Source organism: Gallinula chloropus (genome assembly GCF_964237585.1).
Source record: "Gallinula chloropus genome assembly, chromosome: 2".
NCBI classification, from domain to species: domain Eukaryota; kingdom Metazoa; phylum Chordata; class Aves; order Gruiformes; family Rallidae; genus Gallinula; species Gallinula chloropus.
The window spans coordinates 101509080-101534443 of NC_140086.1; the positions used below are offsets into that span (position 1 = coordinate 101509080).

Genomic DNA, 25364 nt, shown 5'->3' on the forward strand with positions numbered 1-25364 from the left:
GCGGCACCGCCAGCCAGGGGACACGCCGCGAGTGCGCTCCCTCCCTGCTCCACGGGCCTCTGCAGCGGAGACAAGAAATCACCTCACGCCAGAAACGGTCCCGAGAACGCTGCGCTGCGGCCAGGGGACACACACAGGTCCGGCCGGGGAACGGAAGGGCCGAGCAGCTCCTCCAACCCCTCAGCGCCCTGACCGCTGCGCAGGCTGCGTCTCCAACGCCCAAAGTAGCGAAGCCCCCCCCTCCAACTCGAGCGCGGAGAGAACCCAACACACCGAAGTATGGCCACCACCCCCACCTTTTTGTAAAAGGCGGGCTAGCGAGCGGAGGGCCGGCTCTCCGTCCTGACCTGGATGTTCCTCCGCGGCAGGCGGAAGGAGCCCTTGCGCTTCCGCTGCGAGCGGTTCCGGCAGGGCGGGCGGAGGGGAGGTCGCGGCTGGCGGGGCTGGCTCAGCCATGGGGAAGAAGCACAAAAAGCACAAAGCAGAGAAGACGGAATGGCGCACGACCTCTGCCACGGCGTACAGCGGTAAGAACTGGGGGTGGTACGGGGCGGAGGGAGCCGTCTTCCGACGTGGGAGCGCGTCTGGGTGATGATGATGCGATAGGGAGCAGTCCTGCGGAAAGAGGCTCGGGGGTGCTGATGGATGAGAAGCTGGACGTGAGCCAGAGGGGTGCACTCGCAGCCCAGAAGGGCAGTCGCAGCCTGGGCCGTATCAAAAGGAGTGTGGCCAGCAGATCAGGAGAGGTGATTCTGCCCCTCTGCAGAGGGGGCTCTGGTGAGACCTCACTGGTCCAGCTTTGGTTCCGCGCAGGAAGGACATGGACCTGTTGGAGCGGGTCTGGGGGAGCGTCATAGGGATGATCAGGGCTGGAGCACCTCTCCTGTGCAGACAGGCTGAGAGAGTTGGGCTTGTTCAGCCTGGAGAAGAGAAGGCTCTGGGGAGACCTTCCAGTACCTGAAGGGACCCTACAGGAAAGCTGGGGAGGACCGTTTGTAAGAGCACGTAGCGATAGGACGAGGGACAATGTTTTTAAACCAGAGCAGCAGAGGTTTAGGTGGGACGTTAGGAAGAGAAATTCTCCCCTACGACGGTGGTGAAACTCTGGAAGATGTTGCCCAGGGAGATCCCATCCCCGAAGGCATTTTATGATCTGTGCACCGCTCACCCGCGGCTGTCGCTAGGACGCAGCATCCCTGCGCGGGCTGGACCGCGGCGGAACGCCTGGAGGGAGGGGGCTTCTCTGAATGCCTGAGCTGCCGCGGGGCGGGCGATGGCAGCGGGGCTAGGCCGGCCGCGCCGTCCCGTTGTCGGGATCGGGAAGCTGAGCGGCGCGGCGACGAAGGGAGGCGGCGCGTTGCGGGGTAACCCCTCCCCGTCTTGAGCGGCGGGGTGCGGGAGGTGCGTTGGGCACGGCGCGCCGCGGGAGGGGCAGCGCCGAGGTGCTGGTGCCGCGGGGTTTGTGGCGTCTTTGTGGTTCGCAGGGCGCTAAGTGACGGGTGCCGTTTGCCGCGCTTTGTTTCGCTTTCCTTCTGATAAGGGTCTTGTGGTCTTTTCCGGGAAGGCTAAGGAGTTCCTTACGTGTCGCAGGCCGTGGCAAGTCACGATGTGCTGAAACGACTGGTTTTTAACTCGGACGTGTTAGTTTTCGCCCTGTTACTTTTCTCTTCACACGCATCAGCAGCACATTCTAGTAAAAGCAGTATTTCTAGACGAAGCATCAGTAACTGCTGTATGTTGTCATTTCCCTGTGCCTTTATGGAATGTTTTGCTTTTTTTATATTTAGATTATGGGGATAAACCTTTGGAAAAACCCTTGAAGCTGGTGCTTAAAGTTGGAGGAAGTGAAGTGACCGAACTTTCTGGGTCAGGGCACGATTCTAGTTACTACGATGACAGATCAGATCACGAGCGGGAGCGACATAAAGAAAAGAAGAAAAAAAAGAAAAAAAAGTCTGAGAAGGAAAAAGAAAAGCATCTAGATGATGAGGAAAGACGAAAGAGAAAGGTAAGCTATGTTTTTTTAGAATTCTGACATATGAGTCTTCTTCATCCTTGCTTATCAGGTGTAAAAGCTGCCACAGGGTACCAGAACTTTTTTGGTTTGTTTGATTTTGTAAAAATAAAATGGCTGTTGCAACAAGCTTATTGTTTGGAGACGGCGCTTCACAAATGTAGAGGACTCCTGTGTGTGTGTTGGTGTATTTCTGCCATTTAAGAAGAGAGAGCACTGTCATCATTTTTTGAACAAAGTAAAAGCTTGTTTCTTGCAACTGCTCGTTTTTCATATCCACTTGCTTTGTAGGTATGAATATTTCTGATTTGAAGTTGCGTGTTTTGTATTTCGGCCACATCAGAAGCGTGTTTGACTATCTTTTGAGGAGGGTATTTTCAGCTTTTCAAATGAATCTGGATTGCATTTCTGTTCCTGACACATGCCAAGTTACTGGACATCGAGATGGATGTGTTTATTCATAATAGCTTTCTGAAATGTGATCTGTTCAGTACTGTGGTACAGTAATCTCGGTGGCTGTTGTTTAGAGCAGCCTGTGTGTTAGGCTTTCATAGTAGCAAATGGTGTAGTCACCTTAGTTGTCTGTGCTGAACCTTTTGGAGTTAGATTGGAATTAGTAAAAAGGGATTGACTGTACAAGTACCTGTACAATTTAATTTTAATAGTGTTTCTTTTGTGTACTATGGATTCTCTGACCTCACTGCTATTTTAATTCTCTTCTCTTGTGTAGTTTTACTACTCTTATATGACAGTGTTTTGGTACCGCTTTGTATGCGTGTATGGCTAACATTGTCATTTCAAATTGATTTATCTGTTAGGCTTCTATTTCTTGAAAGTTATGTATCTTGTAGGCTTATACAGCAGCTGTTGAATATAGGCCAGATAGTGGAAAGTTTTCTTTGTACAAGTGTTTTCAAGTGTTTCAGCTGAGGGTATGACTGGAGCTTGAAATGTAGCAAACAAATATTTTTCAAGCAAGATCTTGCAGCATCAGATGAAATGACTTGTTTTGTCTTTGCTGAAATGGGGGGGAATGTTTGGATTTTTTTTCCCCTTGCAGAACTTCATTATTAGGGCATGCAAAACCAGCTAAGGGGTTGACAACTAACGAAACTGTACTCTAAGCAAGGTTAATGAAAGGTTGCTTTTCTGTGTGAACGGGAATAATGAATGTAAGATTAGAAGAATGTCAAAGGCATGCCTTTGCTTTGAGACTCAGGAAGAGATCGTTCACCACTATTACAGAGCATTTCTTAATCTTTTTTTTTTTGTAGGTTTCCTAAAATTATCAGGTACTTTATTGATTCCTGTTTAATGCACCAGACAACAAAACCACGTTGATCAGAGCAGAGCTACAGACTGGTCTTTACTGAATAGTAAATTAACTTCCTTTTCTCTCTGGTATAGTTAATCATCATTCAATTTTACATAGAAATAACTTCAGAGTTTAACATTATTTTCTGTGAAAGAACAGTAATGTTAGAACACTAGTGTATTAAATACAAAGGAGTAAAAGGTGAATAGTATTGTTTTTTCCAATTTTCTTCTCCAAACTAAGTGACAGTGAAAATGCACACAGTGTTGTTCAAGACATGTCTTGATTTTGGCTATGATAGAGTTCATTTTCACAGGGAGCCAGCACAGGTGAGCTGAGCTAGCCAAGGGTGTTTTCCACACCATGTGATGTCATGCTCCCCACAAAAGGGACTAGTCAAGGAGGGGTGGGTCTGTGCGGCTCCAGTATGGTCTGAGCATGGGCTCAGCATCTGGTTGGTACTTGGATTGATGTGTTGCTTTGTGTTATCACCTGTTGTATATATTCTATTCTAAGTCCTGTTGTTGTTTCCCTTTGCTGTCCCAGTAAACTGTCATCCCAGCCCATGAGGTTGAGGTTTGCCTTTGTCTCCCCATTCTACTCCCTATCCCACTGGGTGCTCAGCTGCTGGCTTGGGCTAAATCACACCACCATAATACGGCTCAGATGTAATATCCCAAAATGAAAAATCACCATCTCTTACCTTTTGGTATGTGGAATTGCACATTCCAAGTATGTTCTAAAATCTGTCTTCTTGCCATGCTAGGAAGAGAAAAAGAGGAAAAGGGAAAAAGAACAGTGTGACACCGAAGGAGAAACTGATGACTTTGATCCTGGGAAAAAAGTTGAGGTTGAACCTCCTCCAGATCGCCCTGTTAGAGCATGCAGAACTCAGCCAGGTGAGCAGTGTGAACAGTTAAATCATCTTGGGTCTTTTTAAAAGCATGCACAACAAAGGTTTTGTCAAAATTACCAAAGCATGAAGTTTCCATAAGGATTTGCTGAAATCCTCATGGAATTAGCACTGCAATAGGCTACCTGGGGGGGTGGAGGGTTGTAGAGTCTCCTTTTGGAGATATTCAAGACCTGTCTCGACGCCTACCTGTGCAATCTGTCCTAAGGAACCTGCTTTGGCAGGGGGGTTGGACCCAGTGATCATTGGAGGACCCTTCCAACCCCTACAGATCTGTGATTCTGTAATCTGGAGACATTCAGAACTTTCTGCTCTCTGAAAAGTCAGTATTCCTTCTGGTCCTTCTGGGTTTTAATACATTTGTATTCATGTAACTGAACTTGCCAAGGACATCTGTCTCTGTTACTTGGCAGAATAAAGCTAGTATAGAAGTAGTATTATGCATAGTGTTTCACTAATTCCTTCTTAGCATTTCCTCTGCATTTACAGACTGATGGTCAGATGCCTGAAAGTTTTCCTCAATTCAAGGGAAAAAAATCTTGTGAAGACTGTTGTTACAGTCTTTTTTTATAACCTACATGGATTTTTAATTTTAGTATCTCAATTCTTATCAAAAGTATAGCATTAAGTTATGATAGGGTGTCTCTGAAGACCATAGTCCTTCAGTTCTTGTTTACCAGTCTTCTTTAATCACCAGCCGAAATACATATTAGTTGTGTATGATAACTTCTGCGTGTTTTCACACAAAATCTCTTCACATTTTGCCATGCTTTCTCTACCTGTAGCCATTGCTTGATAGTTAAAATTCAAGCTTTTACTTAGAAGAATTTTTGAATACATTGTGGTATCAGTACATATATGCCTGGGAATGGAACTTAGTAGCAATGGGTTGGCTCTTTAGGAGTATTGTGAGTCTTGTCTTTGGAACGCTACTTGTTGACAGGCCAAGTATTTTATTGAGGAGTTTCTGAATTGTGACTCTTCTTGATTGAAAAGATTCAGGTAAGATAATTGCATAGGTGTTATGGTAAAGAAACCATGAACATTGCATACCTGACATATTGTAAGAATGTCACAGCAGTATTTGAGAAACCAAGTTACACTTTTTCTATAAAAATACATAGCACCCTGCCTTCACCTTATTAATACATTTTCTTAGCATTACTGTGATTTTTAACGTTCAGCTATTTTTTGCTATGATTAAGACTCAGTAGTAAAGGAGAGCACATAGTTACTTTACACTTAGAAATCTGGTGTGCTTCTTCTTTAAAATCCATGTCTCATTGATCTTCATATCAGTACAAGCTGCACTGGTAGTTAGGATTTCATTTGTGATATTTAAAAATAGAAATAAGTAAATAAACCTATATTCTGTTTCATTGCACTGTCTGTGTTTCTCTCTCAAACTGCAGCTGAAAACGAGAGCACACCAATCCAGCAATTACTGGAACACTTCCTTCGCCAGCTTCAAAGGTATTAAGTGTACATAATACCTTAATCAGTGAATTGTGTCTACAGCTGGGTCGATTGTGTTTAATGTATACTTGTAGGTGCTACTTCACAACTTCTTTCTTGCTTGAAAATGGTGCCTAATGACTGGCTGTAATACATTTGGTAACCTTTGCAACCTGATTGATTTTAAAGATCAGTTGAGGAAAATTATTGCCAACCATGCAATTCTAGCTTTTGGTGGGGAAATGTTTTGGACGGCAGATATGTTGTCATTCTAAATTTAAAACGTAATAATGACTTAGTTTAGGAATTTAAAAACAGTTATTAGTTTTAATAGTTTAAAAGATTGAACTGTTCTCATGGACTCATGTTTTATTCTGTGTCCTCTGTCTCTCCTGTCTTAGGAAATTTTTCAAATACGGTTATGTTTTACCAGAGGGCTTTTATGAGAGTATTTTTGCCAGTACTATTTTTTTTAATACCATGTTAATGGTCTAAAAAAATGATAATTTTGTTTGCTGATATACATCTAAATGTATTGTTTTTATTTTTAGGAAAGATCCTCATGGGTTTTTTGCTTTTCCAGTCACGGATGCCATTGCTCCTGGATACTCCATGATAATAAAGCATCCCATGGATTTTGGTACAATGAAGGAAAAAATTGCAGCAAATGAATACAAATCAGTCACTGAATTCAAGGTGAATTGATAGAGATTTCATTATTTCTGAACTCTTTAACAAGAAACTGAAGATTCTTTTTTAACAGTAGGAGCCTTTCTTACTGTAATTGGTTTCATATACATTTTTTCAAAACTTAGGCATTTTGTATGTTCTGTGTGTTAGAATAGGTTTCTTGCTTTGTTTTTCACCATGGAACCTCTGTCAGATTTTACTGGAGTCTACTACAAATTACGGTGAAAACAAAGGTGGTGCTCTGAAGTGCTATGAAATTCACACCGTTAGGTGCAAAAATACGTAAGGCTATCAGAAAATCCTAAATGGTTGAAGGACACTTTAGACTTGGTTAGTTTGACTAAGAGGCAATTTTGACATGTCTGAAAGAAAACTGGATACACTGAAGCATTTTGTATAAATTCAATAACAATTACATATTTTTTAATCTTGAATTATCCTGGTTTACATATAACTTCATTTAGAATGGTTGTTTGGCAGTAAATTAATTGGCAAGTTTATTGGCAGCTTGCCTTAGCTATTTTGTGTACTGCTATTCCAGTAAGACTTTGTTAGATGCATTGTGGTTTTGCGTACAGTGCAGTAAGAAATCTCTTCATGGTAGAAGAAAAGTAGTTTTCTTTAACTGATTCATGAAGTTCTGATAGCTGCCTTCGGTGTTACTATTTTCTAGAGTGGTGTGATATAACAATAGACTTGCCATAGACTATTTGCTTGCTTCTCAGGGTTAATTTCTTCTTTTGAAAGGTCCGGCAAATTGAGCCAAGAATGGCTTGTGTTTCCTACAGATGATTTCACAAGGAGAGTTCTGTTTTGTTACGTGTGTTTAATTATCTTAAAATAAAGTACATAGAGATTCATAGGAAATAAAGATTCATAAGAGTGTTGCCATCAGCAATGGCTTCAGGTCTCTAAATGCTCTTGGCTTGCTGGATTATTCAGCAGCTTTAAGAGGAAGTTTGAGTGGGAGCTCTGTGACTCTGTTTGGTTACAGGCAAGTTTAAAACATTGAAACTGGTGGGATAGCAACCTAAAAAACCCCGAAAATCACAGTATTGTTTAGACTGACAGATTGTTTTCTTTTTCCTGAGGGAGTTGGTTTCTGCTGATACTCTAAGGAGCAATAAATGGTTATTAGGAGTTTGTCCAACTTTCAGCGACAAAGAGGTTGGACTCCATTTCTAGATATGAGTGTAACTAATTGTGCTTATGCTTTTATAATTCAGTGTAATACAGAAATGAAGTTTATAGGTTTTTGACCTTTAAAACAAGACCTGCTTAATGTTATTATCTTTGATTTCTGATATACCTATTTTAACTACCTGAGGATAGTCACTAGTGGATTCTGCTCTTAGAATATTTATGAGCAAGAACCATTTGCAGCACATACAAGTGGGGAAATTGCTGCAGATAACTCATCAGTTTTGCTGCTGAAAAAAAGGGTCTATTTCAAAGTTGGGCAAAAAGACTTTCCTTTTCTGCAGCACTTCAAAGGCCGTCACTAGATATATAGCTCAAATGGGCTTCTTTATGTGCTTCTTGATTCATAGTTTGTTCCTCTGCGTTAATGTCTCAATTTCTGTTTTTATGATGGTCTTGTTAAACAAAGGCAGATGATTTAAATGCCATAGAAAAGCACAGACTACCAATTGTAACTGTTCATCTGCTTGCTTAGTACAGGCTTCATGGCATGTACTAAGTGATTAGGAGAGCATTGTTCAGACACCTCTGTATGAAACAAGAAACAAACCTTTTGGGTTTGGGGTTTGTTTTTTTTTTTTAAATAGAATGCAATCAGGATTTCAGTAAATGTTGGTTGCCAGAGAACATCTTTTGAAAGACCTTTATGTCCAATCGCAACAGTAACCATCAAAAATCTTTGTCTCAGCAAATCTGTTCACTGGTCTGTAGACTCAAGGGGTTAACTTTTCAAAAAGCATACCATTCTTTTTGCATATACTTTTGCACTTCATCATCATCATCATCACCGAGTGAACTCATGCACAGAAAGGATTTGTGTTTGTGTCTCCAGAATAAATGGAGCATAATTGCATGAACAAACATTGTTTAAATATTGAAAAATTATAAAGAGAAAAATATATTCTTAAATCAAATGCCAGTTTAATTAGTTAGGATCCAATTTAGAAAGTATCTGGAATGTCTACTGCATGATTCTTGGTTATTGACTTGCCAACTTCACAAACTTTCAGAGGCACATAATGATTTAGTTCAGTGTTTCATAGAGCTTCTAATAATGCGTTCTGTGCTTTACAGAGCAGTAGCATGTGACTAGAAAGAAGGCAGCCTAAAAAAAGCTTTCCCAATCTGCAACAAAGATGTGTCATTTACAGTGGAGTGCGTTGCACACTTGTTTTTGGATATTGCATTAGTAAAAATTACTTGATAGTGTGTATAACAGATAACCATTCAATGAAGAAGACGAAATTAGGGTTGGCTGATTTGTTCTTTTGTTGCATACAGTGAGCATCTACAAGGCTGTTTCTTGTACTTTGACATTTTCTCTGGTTTTTGTGCAAGTAACCAAAGAAGTGGTCAAATTACTACCATTAAAATTGTATGTAAGACACTTTGTATCTTTCTGATATAATTTTATTTCTCAAGTCTAATCTGATTCAGAAAGTAGGAATACTGCCAAAATGTACTTAACTTGGTACTTCAGTTGCTCTATTAATTTCTTCATTTCTTCTGTTTGGCCTGTTTGTAAGAGGAGCAAATGTTGAATTCAGCATTCATGGATAAGTTTGGGGGGGGTCAGGGTGGGGGTTTGGTTTCTTTTTTTAAATAACCAAAAAGCCAATTCCAAACAAAACTGAGCATCTTGAAGAAACAAAAAGGGCTCCAGCTTTTGCAATTCTGTTACCTTTTCACTTGTATTTACCCAGGAGCCTGCTGTTAAAGTACTACTGTGTGCTTCACAGAACTGGAATGGTGTCTTCCAGTAATTTAATAAAGGAGTTCGAGATTTTTAACAGTTCTTTTGTTTTGTGTTTTACAGGCAGATTTTAAACTGATGTGTGATAATGCAATGACTTACAACAGACCAGATACGGTTTACTACAAGCTAGCCAAGAAGATACTGCACACAGGCTTTAAGATGATGAGCAAAGTAAGAAACCTATTAAAAACAAAAAGCAGAAACTCTTTGGGTTGGATGTTTTTTGGGTTTTTTCCATTCTTAAGCATAATTAATGAAAATGATAAATGTTATTTCAGCCATCTGTGATTAATTATAGCAGTGCCTGCTAGTTCTGCTATATTTGAGGGCTTGATAGCACTCTTCTTATAACTATACCCTTATTTCTCAACCTTGTCTGCACCACTGAAGTCTGGCCTCAGTGGAAGCAATTACGGTACACATATATAAAACCCAACAGTAAGCTATTACTTCTGGCTGAAGCTTTGTAAATGATATCTTGTTTAAGTTCTATTTCTGCATAAACAAGACAGCTTTATTTTATTATTTTTTTTGAAGGTGGTGGGTGTAGGGGAGGTTTCAGGGTTCTCACAGATGCGTGTGTGCAAACACACTTTGTACTCAAACACAGTCAAAGTCAGGTTGTTCTGGTGAGGTGAGGTGTGCTGTGTGTGCGTGCGTGTGTTGGCAGTTATGGTAAGTGTTGTGTAAAACAGACGGTTGTCTTTGCATATGCAGGTGTTCTTTGTTTGTTTGTTTCTCTCTTGATAGTTGGGCTGCAGAAATTCTGATGCCATGCTACCATGACCAAATCATGTTGCATCGCCATTGGAAACGAGGCATTCAGAACAAAATAAGGCCATGGCCATCCCCATCCCATCCCATTATCATAGCATCTTGGCTATGAGGGAAAGGTTAAGTCCCTGCCGCTCTGTCCTTTCTGATTCTAGGAACGGCTGTTAGCTTTGAAGCGCAGCATGTCGTTTATGCAGGACATGGATTTTTCTCAGCAGGCAGCTCTTTTGGGTGATGAAGATACAGCAGTTGAGGAACCTGTGCCTGAAGTTGTTCCTGTACAAGCAGAGACTACCAAGAAATCCAAAAAGCAAAATAAAGAAGTTATTAGGTAAAGGTTTTAATGGTTATGCTTACTGGTTTGTTGCAGCTTTTGTAATACTAGAGAGCAGGAAAAAAATTAGGGAGGAATGTCCTTTCAGCACTTCCTGTCCATAGGATAAATGGGGAATTTTATTGTGTTTATGTATAGAACCTATTTGAAACAAACAATTGAAAGAATTGACTGCATGTTCTTTTAAACATTTACAGTTAATGTATGTATAGATATTTTTATCTTTATCTTTATTGAATAAGTACTTTCTTCTTATGATGGGTTTGAAATGTTCTTTCATTTTTAACATGACCGCAAATACTTTTGACAGTTTGTGTCATGTGTGTCCCCCCCCACCAAATGATTGACCATGTCAAAATCTACCAGGGTTTTTCTGGGAAGGCCAAGTGGCCCCAGATCAATAAATAATTTTTTATTAAACTTTAGTCTTGTCTGGCAGGATATAGAGGTACGGGAGATTATTTCGGGACCAGATGATAACATCTTCCCAGTGAAATCTTACTAAGCTTCTTTGTAAAATACATTGTTAGTGCAATAGCTATCTTCCATCTAATAAGCATCCCTGTGTCACAAAGTCACATTTTTATAGCTAAAATCTAATTTTAGTCAAATAAAAGGGGTTTATTTTCTATTTTATGAGGAGATTTTATCAGAAACTGATTTACAAGCAAATTATGTTGCTCAGTTTTCATGCATAGACATTTTATTAGGATAGATGTTGAATTTAAATTGTAGGGCATTGCTAATCATGTCTTAGTCTGATCATGTAGGTATCTATGCAGGCTTCTTTCTTAAGTATCCAAAGTTTTAAAAAAAAAAGGAAATCTAACTTGTTATGTCAAGTTCACGCACTCTTACTTTTGTTAAAAGTGGACTTCAGAGTTATAATCTGTCATATGTTTTTTGTTACAGTTAAAATTTTTTATAATCCTGCCTAATGTGAGCTGGAAGGAGTAGTATTTTAATGTAGTTCTTCTGTGGAAATAGGAGACTGCAACACGTATCTTCAAAAATAATTTTGAATTAAGTAATTTTTTTGGATAGAACTATTCCACTGTCAGCATACAGAAACATACCTATTGCTGTATTATGGAGAATTACAATGTGTATTTTGTTCATTTTTAATGGATTGTGTGTAGGAATTAACTGTAAAGAAAGACTTGATTGAGGGAGAGGATTTTTTTTTTGTTGGGCTCTTTTTAAAGATGTAATGATTTAATTTATATAGTGCTGTGCCCAATATAATAGATTTTCTCTTCTGATTAATTCTTGCATGAACTCCATTACAGGAGTGACTTTGTACTTTGTCACTTTTTGTGTGCTTATCTTCAAATATTGGCATTTTACAGAGTAAGAAGTTGAGACTGCCAAGCAATGTAGTACTGCTCTGTGTTTAATATCTACCTTAACATACAATTCAGATAGCTAAAAATAATTGCTCTTTAATTTTAGCCTGATACCAGTTTCCTTGCAATCAGTTGAGTATAAATTGACTGTTCTGTTCTTTTCAATGTTTATCTTACTTTAGTAGTTGGAATTGGGTGGGTGGGGTTTTCTAATTAACTTGGCCTTTTAAACACGTGCATTTTTACATCAATAGAGTAGACATTCTTCTTGGTGTACAATAAGAGATGTGGGGGGAGTATCAAACCTAACAGCAGATCCTTTTGCCTTCGTATTTCACAGTTGAAAAACAGAGAAAGTGCTGAAGTCAATGTTTGCAAAGTGTTAAAGCAGTTTAGGCTTCTCTAATGTAATGTAAAAAGTGACTTGATCACTTGGATTGTGATATCTAAGTCGTTTTTGAAATCTTTTGTCTGGGATGATACAACTTTCTGAACAGTCTCTCACAATTCTTCAGTATTCTGTAGAGTGTAATAGAAAGTGCTAGTTGTTGAGGAGTTTCCTGCTGTGTACACCCTTTCTTAAAGTCTCAATGAAACAAAAATCGTATAACACATTTGTCTCATAATAGTATGATCCTGTGATCTTTTTATTGTCTTTAATAGCGAAACTTTCTTGTGTATCAGATCTGAATCTCTATACAGAGAGAAATTCTTAGCTAAGCAAATGGAAGAAGATACCCCAGGAGAGAGAAATGGATTTGGTGTGAGGAGATGCTCTACCCAGTACCTAAGGTGTTTGGCCCTAGTGTCTACTGTCCATATAATGCCCTGAAAAATTTTGCTGTACAAACTTTATTTTAAATATATAGTATAATGAAGACTGTCATATTCTATGATATCTTCACACTTCCCCTTATAATACTACTTTTCTCTGATTTTATATAATAGTTAAGATATGTCTTGTTCAGTCTTAGGTATGCTTATATTTTATGTTTCTATTGTTTTGGTGCTTTAATGAAAAGAGATCTACTGAAAGATAAATTCTGTAATGTCAGTGAGAAGGAGTGGTGGGATTGATACTGATTAGGAATACTAATTGCCAATATTAACAAACATAGGAATTAAAGGACTCCCTGTTAGACTGGGAGCAGTGTCCTACTTCTACAAGCAGCTAAATGACATAATCCTCATAAATGTAGCCTGTTGTTTTTCTCAGATTAGAGTTGAACAGTCTCCATTCCCTCATGTAATTTCTGCTTAGTTGTGCATGTTGGAGACTTAAGATGCATACAGCATTCACCTCCTATTAATGCAATTTTGCTCCCAATCTCTGTCTTGTAATGCTTCCTTTGTTTTCATCAAGGTACAGAAGCAATTAAATTTTAGAAGCTCAGTAGTTTGGTAGTTCTCAGCTTCTGCTGCAAAACTTCAATTTCATAATACGATTATAATTCTCTTTAAATGCTGAAGTAAACTGACACTGGGAGAGAAGTGGGACTGACTTTTGTTTAGCAAACCCAGAATTCAGCCCTTTGTTTTGTTTTAGCGTTTAATTTCTACAGCTACTCCTCTTCTCTTTCTTAGTTGCATATTTGAACCTGAGGGAAATGCATGCAGCCTGACTGACAGCACTGCTGAAGAACATGTCCTGGCACTAGTGGAACATGCAGCAGATGAAGCTCGGGATAGGATCAATCGATATCTACCCAACAGCAAGGTCGACTGCGCAACTAAGTTCACAGTTCCACTTTGTGTCTTGACTACTGGATGCCTTGCTTCATCTTAGGAAACGGGCTTTATTATTACATTTTTTGAGGATAACATCTAGGATGTGTGCTGTGTGTGGAATACCAATATGACTGTTGTCTATCACTTACTTCCCACAAAGCCTGTTGTAGGGTATCCTAAACGGATCCGAAGTTTTATTGTGTGTTGAACATCTATAGAGATTCACTTGCAGAAAACAGTAAAAAGTTTCTCAGTCTTGAACCTGGCTTCTTTAATTCCTTAACCTCTAGCATCGAAATTGGTTAAAATAGCATCGTGTCTTTCTTGTTGCACCATCAGGGAAAATAAACTTTGGCATACGTTGAAGGGTTCTTGGGATTTCCTTTCAGCCTGACCTAAGGATTTCAGGAATTTTTAAGTGTTAAGTTGCTGTTTTCAATGAGAACTCCAGACCCTTTTGTAGTTTTGTACCTACAAGTAGTAGCTTGTACTTGCCCATTCTTGTGTGAGTACAAAATACAGACATCCTTCAGTGACTAGGGTTTTAATTATATGCCAACATTAGCTTTGGTCTTACGTATGGCAAAGTTTTAAACTTTTTAAGTGGTAGAGGGAAGAACAAAATAGGGAAGATAGTTATATTTCAATTTCCTTGGAAGTATTTACTGTTATTTCTTTAGGGGGAGTGCAGTTTTCATTTTCTGTGTTTACTGAGAAGTTGCAGTCTTTTTTTGCATGGTATATGTGTCGTCAGTTTCTGACATTGGTTTAGTTTGTTCCATCAGTTCTGGCTCTATCTTTACAGACCTTTGTCTTTGACATCTCTGGCTATCATTTTAGCATTGTGTTTGTGTGCTCTAATAGGTCTGTCACAGAACTTCTTCCTCTTTAAGGATTTGATAGTGAGTTCGTAAAAGTACTTCTGCTTAGAGAAAGTTGTGGGTGAGAGATGAATACAAGCAGTTCAGTCTAGGTTTGAAAATAAACAGCGAGATAGTTCGTGGATAGGAGTTATGGTACTGCTTCTAAAAAGTGTGCTCTATGCTTAGCTCCTTACTAATAATAATTGAATTGGGTTTTCTCTTGGATACAAACTTCCTTAGGAAGGTGAGTAAGGAACTGTACATATGACATACAAAGTTGTACACTAAGTATTCGGTTCTGAAGCATGTGCTAGATGGTGATAAATAGTAGTGACCCAAGATTCTCTGTATTAAAAAGGGAATATCAGAGTGCAGGATTTGAATACAGCTAAAAATGGGGGGGTTTATAGTATTCTGTGTGAGATAACAACTGCTTTGAATTGGGACTGTTTTGAATGACTGTTTCTGTATCTTCATGGTTCTATTTACAGATTGGTTATCTGAAAAAAAATGGAGATGGAACTTTATTATTTAGTGTAGTAAATTCATCTGATCCAGAAGCAGAAGGTAAATGCAATCTTTCAAGCAAACTTTTCTAATGTTGAATGTTCTGGAAGATTTTGACGTTCTAATTGTACATACAGGTGTAGCATCGATGAGGTGCTTGTCTTTTTAATAAAAAAAGCATTCCCCAAACCATTTTCCCCAATAGTTAGATTTAGTATCTCCAATGTAAGATCTTTCTCTTTGTGTTTCAAATGTTCACTGATCTCAGATGCTCTGTTTTAGTGATGCTAACAGTAAGAAGGTAAAATGATACATATTTATAAGCATTTGTACATTGCTACTGGCATTATAGAGAACTTGAAAGACAGGCTTCTGCTCCAAGTAGCCTGTAGTGTTAAAATTTAATAGGCAAAATGTAAACGAAAGTGCTATAACCCTGTGTGTATATGCAATGCAATGATGCAAATTCAAATAATCTACCTAAATTAGCTAAATTTCACGTTTAAGTTAATTGGGCTATGTTTTAATTGTTTTCCTTTAGTTCCTTGATGTTTTCTGTGGGATTTTATTTATGTTACTACAATCCATTATTTATCTTGTTTCAGTTCCAAGCTCAAAATGCTGAAGTTTGTACTGATGTAAAGTCAGTCTTTACACTGCTGTATGCCATGTTGATTTAGCACTACTTTTTGAGATTGGAATGCATTCACAGCTTACTTATTGTTCCATTGATGAATGCATGAACCCTTTTGACTAGCCACATTTCTGTTGAATCTTTGAGAGATACAAGCCTGTAACTCTATTACTGTCTTAATTCCTTTCTGTTTAGTAATAGATTTTTCTGAAATTAAATTGAGCATTTCAGCTGCCATCATGCCCTTACCTATTTATGGGAGGGGGAAAACAAAAGTGATTTAATATCTCTGAAATCATGCTGCTGAAAATCTAGATAGTGATGGTAACAGAAACATTGCAAATTTCCACTGTGTGCTATAAACTACTGCACTGCTTCCTGATGTTTCTGTGCCACAGAATAGTATAGTTAATACTAGTTACTAGTTACTGCCTTTACAGTTAATAGTATAGTTTGAATATACTATATAGTGTATATATATACATGTATATAGTATATAGTTTTACATAGTATATAGTGTATATAATATACTAGTATACTATATATACTGTATATATACAATATACTATATACACTATACACTATACTATATACACTATATAGTATATTGTTTGAATATTTGTTGTCATTTGTTGGGTTTTTTGTTTGGTTTTGTGTGACTTTTTTTTTTAATCCTAGTAAGGTTCTAGGGATAAACGTGCTTTCTATTGTTCAGTAATTAAGCTTAGATTCTGTGACAGCCACAGAGATTTGAAATAACTGGAAGTCCTAAATGCTATTGTTTTTTGTTTTTTTCGTTTAAAAGTATATTCCAAATTGTTTGAGCCATTTTAATTTAGCAGCTCTCAGAACTTTAGAAGAAATAAATATTGCTGTAGCCATAATGGTAGTTTTCTTAATAAGGTACTTGATGTGGTGTCTGGATTTCTATAGACAAACTAGCAGTTAGACAGCATAAGAAACTGCCTTTACAACTTCATAATATCTGGATCTTGAATCTTTGTGAATCAGCTTCTAAAAGAATTTGAGATGCTGCTGCATAATTTAAACAAAGTAAGCAGTAGATTTTATGAATAAGAGGTGGAAACAAATGTACACAAGTATTTGAAATTTAAGTGGACAACCTAAATTATTCTACCTATCCGTAATAAAAAAGTACAGATTAAAAACATATATCCTTTATCCTAACTGTAACTTTAGAAAATAGCAAAATCTAAATATTCACCATAAATCTATTTTAAATATGAAATGTGTTTCTAAAAATTAGTATCTTCTTTTAAATCAAATTATTAGAGGAAGAGACTCACCCAGTGGATCTGAGTTCACTGTCAAGCAAATTATTACCTGGCTTCACTACATTGGGCTTTAAAGATGAAAGAAGGAATAAAGGTAAAATTCCAAAAAACATGTTTTAACTTTGTGTTTTGTCTTAGTGTTATAGCCACACTAGGAGCTTTCCAATAAGGGTACTCCAGTTTCTCTGAAGGAAATACTTTTTCCTGAGTAGCTGCACTTAGAGTTGAGGGAAAAAAAACCCCAAAAACCCAAAACTTTTGGTCATATGCATTTTTTTATCATATGACAAGGATTTCATAAACTGTAGATTTTATTTTTTTTTTCCTAGCATTGTTCACATTTTAAATAATTTCTTACTTTCTGTCCAGACACTGACTGGCAAACAACAGAGAAGCAGTAACACACAAGGGGGTGGGGAGGTGAATCTTTTTTTTGTGGAAGTGAGGTGGTTCGCTTAGTTCTTGATTTTTTTTTTTTTTTCCATTAGTATGTTTGTTTATGTGGTTAAAATATTTGCCCTGATCCTAGAGCCTGAAGTGTCCTTGGTTTCAATTGGAAGGAAAAGCACAGTGCACTTTCCGTATTTGTTTTGGAAAACAAAATTCTGATTATTTTTTTTCACAAGTGATCTTTTACAGTTGTGTTAATCGTTTCTCATCTCTTCCTTCTACCTGTCTAGTAACCTTTCTTACAAGTGCTAGTACAGCACCTTCCATGCAAAACAACTCTATATTTCATGATTTGAAATCAGATGAAATGGAGCTCCTGTACTCAGCGTATGGTGATGAAACTGGGATACAGTGTGCCTTAAGGTAAGTGCTTCCTTATTAGGATGCCTCACTTCTCAGCAATTTTATGAACATCAGTGTGGATGAAATGTCAATTATAAAACCCTGGTACTTTTGTCTGAAACTTAATTTTAAAATAACTGATTATAAAACTTGAAGCTAGTTTCATCCTTGGTGGTGGGGTGGGGTTTTTTGTTTGGGTGTCCTTTTTTTTTTCCCATTTGCACTTTTAAGTTACCTTATTTTATTGCAAGACTTACACATCTTGTAGTTAAGAGTTTGTGACCATGGGATATTACAGGTTGGTAAAGATTTAGCATTTTACTTTAAACCTAGCTGTAATTACACATTTAGACATGCATGTGATAGATTTCAGTGACTTTAAAACAGCGATGTTTTTCAAAGAGCTTTAAAATAGTTGAAGCTACTTCAAAAAGAAAATACTGCTTTTAATTACATTTCTTTATCTTAACGGGAAAGAATCACAAGCTGCTTTTTTAATTCTTTTTCTTTTAAACCCACTACCAGTGTTCAAGTGAAAATTTGCTGTGAAAGACAAGGTTACACATACCTTTACTTCCATTAAAATAAAATAAAAAATAAATTGACCCATCTTTCCCTTCGTGAAGGCTTTAATTGCTTTTCTGAAGAAGCACAAAAGAGTAAAAGAACAAGGAAAATGTAGGTGCAATGCACCATAGTTGGGTAAACCATGTTATAAGTGGAAGTATTTTTTTACAAAACCAAACATTTTCTGTAATGCTTATATCTCTATTCCTACTAGCTTACAAGAATTTGTGAAGGACGCTGGAAATTATAGCAAGAAAATAGTAGATGATCTTCTGGACCAGATCACTAGTGGAGATCATTCCAAAACTATTTATCAGCTAAAGCAGGTGTGTCCTTGGTGCACAGAAATGCCACAAACTCATTCAAACAAGAATTGACTGGTTTCTGGTTTTTAGTACTGTATGAGATGTTTTGTTTTCCGCTGTCAGTTTAAGCAGTGCAGGCTTAGCTCTTCATGCAGCCCTCCAGTGAATCAAATTAGGAACTGAATGAATCAGAGAGAGGTAATCTCTATTTAACTTCAGCTAGATTCTCCAGTGTGGTTCAGTGTATGACTGCAGAAAGGAAGAGGCAGGGGATGCAACATATTGGGGCGGGGGGTAAGTGACTAACCAACTGAATGGTGTTTGGGCAGCCCGGACGCTCAATGTCGTGACTTATGTATCTGCTTCTGAGTTACATTGCAGTGCTTCTGTAAAGGTTGTGGATTTTTCTTCTTTCCTTAATTAAAATGCAGACTGTGTTCCTTGTGGGAAGGATTAATTATTCGGAATGCTGAAGTAATGTTAGAGAATAGAATATTGCTGTGCAATATTGCTTTTTCTCAACAGTGTTAACTTTTTAATTCATGTAGTTTGTCTGAAGGAAAAGCACTTTAGTTAGGAGGTTCATACTATGACTGGAGAAGAGGTTTTTCTCAGAAGTGTGTGTAATTCTGGTGGGAATGTTTGCATTCCCAAGACAAAATAGACCACCAGAAATTGCAAAATCTTTATTTGCATTCTGAAAACCCTTCTTTGTTTGAAATAATTGTCTGATGTTTAAAATTGTGACATTCTGAATGATTGAAAAATAAAGAAAGGTGGGGAGTGAAGGGGAATTGAAGGTTCTTGGATTCCCTGATGTGCTGCAACTAAGATTATGCTAAATCTCTGCAGACTTTGAAATAGACTGGGGTGGGTGATGTTTAGGGAAAAGGAGACAGTAGAATGAAAAATACAGAGGATCCTTCAGAATTTGCTGGGTATTCTACATGAAACAGGAAGAAATGTAAAGATAAATATCTTTTTAAAAAATTGAAAGTTCGTAAACCAGTATTTTTAATGTTCTTCTACACATAGAAATATAATCCACCACATGTTCTGTGAATATTGTTCCAAATGAGAATTTCTGAACACCTCTTAAATGGTATTAGAAACGCTGTTCGTTTGTGACTTCACAAAATCTGTACATATACATGTTCATTTAAATGTGTTTCAGTGTTGATGTGCCATTGAGTATGTTGTGCTGCTACATTTGAGTAAGAATGGCTGTCTCTGAAAGTGCAACCCTAAACTATTTGGACTCAGAAGTTACTGAAGTAATGACTAAGATACTGCTCTTGTATATAAAGTTCATGGGCAGAAGAAATAGTGTAGGGGGACTCAAAGATTAGTTAAAATGCATAATCAAAACAGTAATTGTTACATTGTAATTCCCTTACAGATATGTGAAAAAGTTAGCTGTCTCTAGCCTCATTCTGTGTGTGAAATTTGAAAATACTTGAAATTGTGCAAGAGAGAAGTCTTTCTTTTATGTGGAATTAAAATAATAGTTAGGATTCTTTCTTTCCAGAGGCGAAACATCCCAGTTAAACCACTGGATGAAGTTAAAGTAAGTTATGCTGATTGTTTGGGTTTTGGTTGTTTTGGTGGTTTGGTCTGTTTGGGTTTTTTTAACCTGGAAAAAGTGTCTTGGCATTTAAAGTAGAGAAAGTAATGATCTTTGGACTTCCAGCATTCCAGTTCCTAATTTTGTTTAATGTGCATCTGTGCTGTCTAAAGAAAAGATTAATAAGTATATAGTAAAGAAAAGACTCTTGGGTAAGGCCTCACAGAGACTGTCCTGGTTAGTTCTAAATGGTTTCTGTGAACGTGTGTGGTCACCCATAACAGAAGAGCTCATCTTTATTTTTGTTGTCAAGTTTCTCTGCAAACGTTGCAAAACCTGATAGTGATGTGTGGTAGCCTAGGGTCTGACCATGGTAAACCCATATATTTCACAAGCTAAGAGTGTTGGTAGCATCAGCTATGAAATGCTAAGGTCCAAAATATCTTTGGGTTCTTCAGGTTCTGCCGGTTCTCATAAAAGAAGAGCACAAGCTGCGTAACACCTGCCCGGATTCTTCCAAGCAGATCATGGTAAAGTGGTTGAGGGGGGTAAAGGTGGGAGTATTGAGATGTTCATTTTTTTTTCAGTGCAAGGATTTGCATGATGAGAGGTAGAAGATTAAAATTACTGAAATTAAGCTTTCAGTACTTGAATGGATTCTCTGACATTAACAGAGTCATTGAATGTTAGGGGTTGGAAGGCACCTTGAAAGTTTATCTACTTCAAACCCCCCTGCCAGAGCAGGATCACCTAGAGTAGGTCACACAGGAACGCATCCAGGTGGGTTTTGAATGTCTCCAGAGAAGGAGACTCCACAGCCTCTCTGGGCAGCCTGTGCCAGTGCCCTGTCACCCTCACAGTGAACAAGTTTCACGTGGAACCTCCTATGCCCCAGCTTGCACCCATTGCCCCTTGTCCTATCATTGGGTATCATTGGGAAGAGCCTGGCTCTGTCCTCCTGACACACACCCTTTACATATTTATAAATATTAATGAGGTCACCCCTTAGTCTCCTCAAGGTTAGAGACCCAGCATCCTCAGCCTGTCCTCATAAGGAGGATGTTCCACTCCTTTGATCATTTTGGTGGCCCTGCGCTGGACTCTTTCAAGTAGTTCCCTGTCCTTCTTGAGCTAAGGGGCTCAGAACTGGACACACAGTATTCCAGATGTGGTCTCACCAGGGCAGAGGGGGAGGAGAACCTCTCTCAACCTACTAACAATAGCCCTTCTAATACAAGTCTATTTTAGTTAGTGGCTTTATTTGTCCTGTCATTCTGTACTCTGTAGTTTAATTCAGCATGCATAGGCATCTGAAAGATACTTGATCTGCTGCTGGATACTTGAGGTTCAACCTAAAATGTAAAAGTGGGAAAAAGCAGGAGTTTTTATCAGGTTTACTGTGTCTGTTGGAAACATCTGTTAGAACATAGGGGTAAATAATGCATACCTTGTACCTTCACAACTACTAATCAAACCTTTCTTTAGGTGGTGCAGCTTTTGTCATACAAATTATTTGTGATAACAGAAAATATGCACTTTATTCCATGGCAATTTACATAAAAATTATATGGATTAGATTAGAGCAACTCATAGGATATATGGTTTAGGGTTTATAAATATTCCTTTATGTTTTGCAGAAAGGTTAGTATTTTTCTAGGAGGTGACTGGTTAAGTTAATTCATTAAAGTGCTGTGTTTCATTTCCGTATTTCTGAAAGGTAGTGCCTGGTTCTGTATTTACCTGTATGTCTTACTCCTCCTGCTGGAATAGGCAACTTCAGGGAATTCTGTTAGAATGTATTTTGAAGCTTACAGACTTTGGCACTCTTACTTTGTGCCGTTACGTAGCAGTATCGCAACAGGTATGGGAAAATTGAATTGTTGTAACACAGGCTGTATTTCATTGACCAAACGTATAGACAGAATACTTGAGATGTCAGGTCCAGTTGATACTGTGTATAGGGAGGCCACCTTAACTGGTTTTACTGGTCACATACTAAAATTGTCAGTAAATCCAGTGTTGCAGAAGACGAGGGAAGAGCGGGTCAGGGAGTAGTTTGTGATAGGGGTATATTGATAATGCTCCCCCTTCACCAGCGTTCTACCATGGGACAGGGATGAGTTGAGCATGGTAATTGAGTCCCAGAGCATTCAGTAATGTTGGTTTCAACAGTCCTGGATGATGAGATGGAAGATATTTAGGCTACCTTGCAAATCCCTTGCCATTCATGTCATTGGTCTGTCCTGGAACCATGTTTGAGGTGCCTGTCAGTTAGCCAAGGTGGTTATGGACGTTCCAGTCTCTTGTGTTCTGGTGCAGACTTTTGAGAGTATGGATTCATGTGCTTAAGGTAAACATTAACAAGTTACGACAGCTTGTTGCTATTGCTAGTCTTTCTGTTTTTTGTATTTTAATAGGTTGGAGAATCTGCTGGAGACAGTAACACTGACTTGGACTTTCTCTCTATGAAACCATATTCAGATGTATCTCTTGATATTTCTATGTTAAGTTCGTTAGGTAAGTAAATATACAAGCCATCAATTATGGTTTAGTTGTACTATTTAGGTGAAATAGCAGCTGGATTTGTGAAAAAATGTTCAAAAAGTAGTAATAAGTCTACATTTCAGATAGATGAAAGTCTAGGGCTGGTTCAAAATAGATGAAATCTGGGTCTGTTTTTACTTTGGGACATCCATGTGCTAGCCAAGCTACCTTTTCCTCTACCACTGAAGAAATCAAAGTATTTGGACCACACAATTTTGATAGCTTTGCTTGGTTATTAATGTGTTCTTAGTAACGTAAATTTTAAGAATCAGTGTGGAGCTTTGACTCAGAACTGCTACTGCTTTGTATTTCAAAAGACAGCATAATTTGGGAAGCAGGCAAGTATGTGGGGCTCAATCACCACTTGGTATGTCCAAAAATAAAAGCCAGAAGAAACTTCAGGTGTTGCAAAGGCTTTAGCTTCAAATAAGGCAGTTGTATAAAAGCATTAGGATGTTGTTTTAAATACAGAACTACTTTGATAGGTGTCCTTCTTTAAATATTACAAGAAGTAATATTTAGCTACAGGAAATGATGTTCCCATTTCTGCAGGCTGCTGAGATAGTTAAATGGCTTAAAAATGTCATCACAAAAACACCTGCTTATGGTTTAAGATACTTTTAATTCAGAATGTGAAAGATGCTAAACTGTTATAAAATGTAACAAAGGTAGCCTTAGCCTAAAGAAAAATACAAAACAGTTGTACACATTCCTCTCACAGGTGCAGTATTTTTAAAAACCAATTATAAGATCTGATTATGCTGTCACACACTAATTTTATTGCAGTTCAGTAAAAAATGAATAAATACCTGTTTTATAGATAATGTTTAGGCATACCAATCTTATTGTGAGTTTATTGCTGCACTGGAAGCTGCTTATATTTTTCTTCTTTGATCTTTATGTAAATAATATACTTCTAGATTATTTTGCATCAAAATAGAGTTTATGGCATTGTTTCTTACCGTAATTCTTGCAAAGTTAGCAAGGTCTGCATTGAAGACAGCCTAGAAAGAAGGGAAAGAGTATGTTTTCATGTTTAAAGTTGAGGGAAATTTTGTTAAGTCTTCAGATGAAAGAACAGCTTATGTTCTTTCAATTTCATAATTTTATTTGGCTTACTATAAAATCAGTGTGCTTGGAGACCATAACCCTCTGTGATGGGGATTTCTTCACATCTATAAATAAAATGCAGTGAAAATAGAAGGTGTAAAGTTAGCTATTGAAGTATTTTTCTACCAAATTCCCCTCTTTTGCTGCTTACTAATTGCATTACTTCGTGTCTGGAGTTTAACAGATAAGGAAGACTTAAAGCTCCCGTGGCCTTTTAAATACTGAGTCAGCTCAGTTCCAGCCATTTTCCAGGGTGCTCTCCTTCATCCTCCAGTATGGCTAAATGCACAGCTGTTGCCTTGTTAGAAATGCAAAGGAAAATGCAAGATTGAGGTCATTTATGTAATAGACAACACTTGTGATAATTTATTTTAGATTTTTTTTTTTTTTACAGTGACTTGTTAATTTGTGAGTCTGTTTTCATGTGCTAATTATGGGTTTTGGTTGGTAACTGGTGACCCTTAGGGAAAGTGAAGAAGGAGCTTGATCATGATGATAACCATTTACATCTGGATGAAACAACCAAGCTGCTGCAGGACCTTCATGAAGCCCAGGCTGAGAGAGTGGGATCCCGGCCATCATCCAATTTGAGTTCCCTGTCTAATACCTCTGAAAGAGACCAACATCATCTTGGTAAAGTTACCTGTGTCATAAAAGCTGCAGTATTTCTGCTCTAATTGAGAATTTAAGTTGAGAATCTAATTGAGAAGTTAAAACTTACCTTTTAATTTACGTAAACGTTTGTGTGAAATTACTGTAATAAAGCAGTGTGCTGACCACAGGATTTGCATGGTGAAGGCAACTCAGAAGACACACTTTTGACTCACAGAAGTAAGGACACTAACTGTAGTGACTTACTTTTTTCATTAGGCATGATTGAAGTAATTGTGAAATAAATTTGTTTAGACTGGCAGATCCCTATATGCACTTGCATTTTATGCTCTTAGAAATACCAGGGAGTATATAACGCTTTGCTTTGGCACAGTTGTACACAGCAAGTAACAGGTGGGATCCTACAACAGCCTTCCACTGTCAACTGTAAAATGCAGTGATAAGACAGAATGGCAGGGTCACGTACCCCTTAACAATTTGCTGCTATTTCTCAGAACCTAGGAGATGTTGGTTGGGTGATACTCAATTGCACTTTGTGTAATTTTTCACTCAGAGTAATAAAATAATGATTTTATTTTTAAGGGGTCCAAATTACTGAACAATCTCATTACTTCCTTTTCAAAATCTCCTGTTTAAATACAACTTAAAAGCCTGTGAAAACCATGTGAAAGAACCATGCTATTTATATGCATAAATATCTCTCCATTGTTTTTTAATTTTTTTTGTTCTTCTAAAGGCTTTGATTTTTTTTTCCCATATTCTACAGGAAGCCCCTCTCATCTGAGTGTGGGAGAGCAGCAGGACATGGTTCACGATCCGTATGAGTTTCTTCAGTCACCGGAAACATCAAACGCCGCTACGAACTAATCTGACATGTACTATAAATATTTTGTATTGTAATTGTATTATGTTTCATAAGGTTTTTGTCCCTGGCAGAAACCTCTATTTTGTCCTCTTTTCTCTGAGGATTCATGTATAGTATTGTTATATATGCTGGATTAAAAGAAATAAACCCCCCTGCTTTAGTACATCATCGTGGTGTTAGC

At 38.0% G+C, this 25364-nt stretch overlaps 1 protein-coding gene across 7 annotated transcripts; it reads left to right on the plus strand.

Annotated features, from left to right (window-relative positions):
• The first annotated feature begins 408 nt into the window (after positions 1–408).
• Positions 409–25348, plus strand: BRD9 (bromodomain containing 9). 7 transcript variants are annotated; one of them, XM_084260824.1, is made up of 18 exons: positions 409–527; positions 1788–2008; positions 4096–4228; positions 5655–5715; positions 6249–6393; positions 9404–9514; positions 10273–10448; positions 12482–12589; positions 13382–13514; positions 14880–14955; positions 16823–16918; positions 17505–17637; positions 18398–18509; positions 20017–20055; positions 20511–20582; positions 22470–22569; positions 24172–24339; positions 25085–25348. In XM_084260824.1, exons 1-18 carry the CDS (start codon positions 455–457, stop codon positions 25183–25185), a joined length of 2058 nt encoding a protein of 685 aa, XP_084116950.1. In that variant the 5' UTR covers positions 409–454; the 3' UTR covers positions 25186–25348. The 7 variants fall into 7 exon arrangements, with proteins under 7 accessions (XP_084116950.1, XP_084116951.1, XP_084116952.1 ...); XM_084260825.1 differs by having other exon boundaries at positions 10333–10448; XM_084260826.1 differs by having other exon boundaries at positions 10336–10448.
• The last annotated feature ends 16 nt before the right edge of the window (positions 25349–25364 follow it).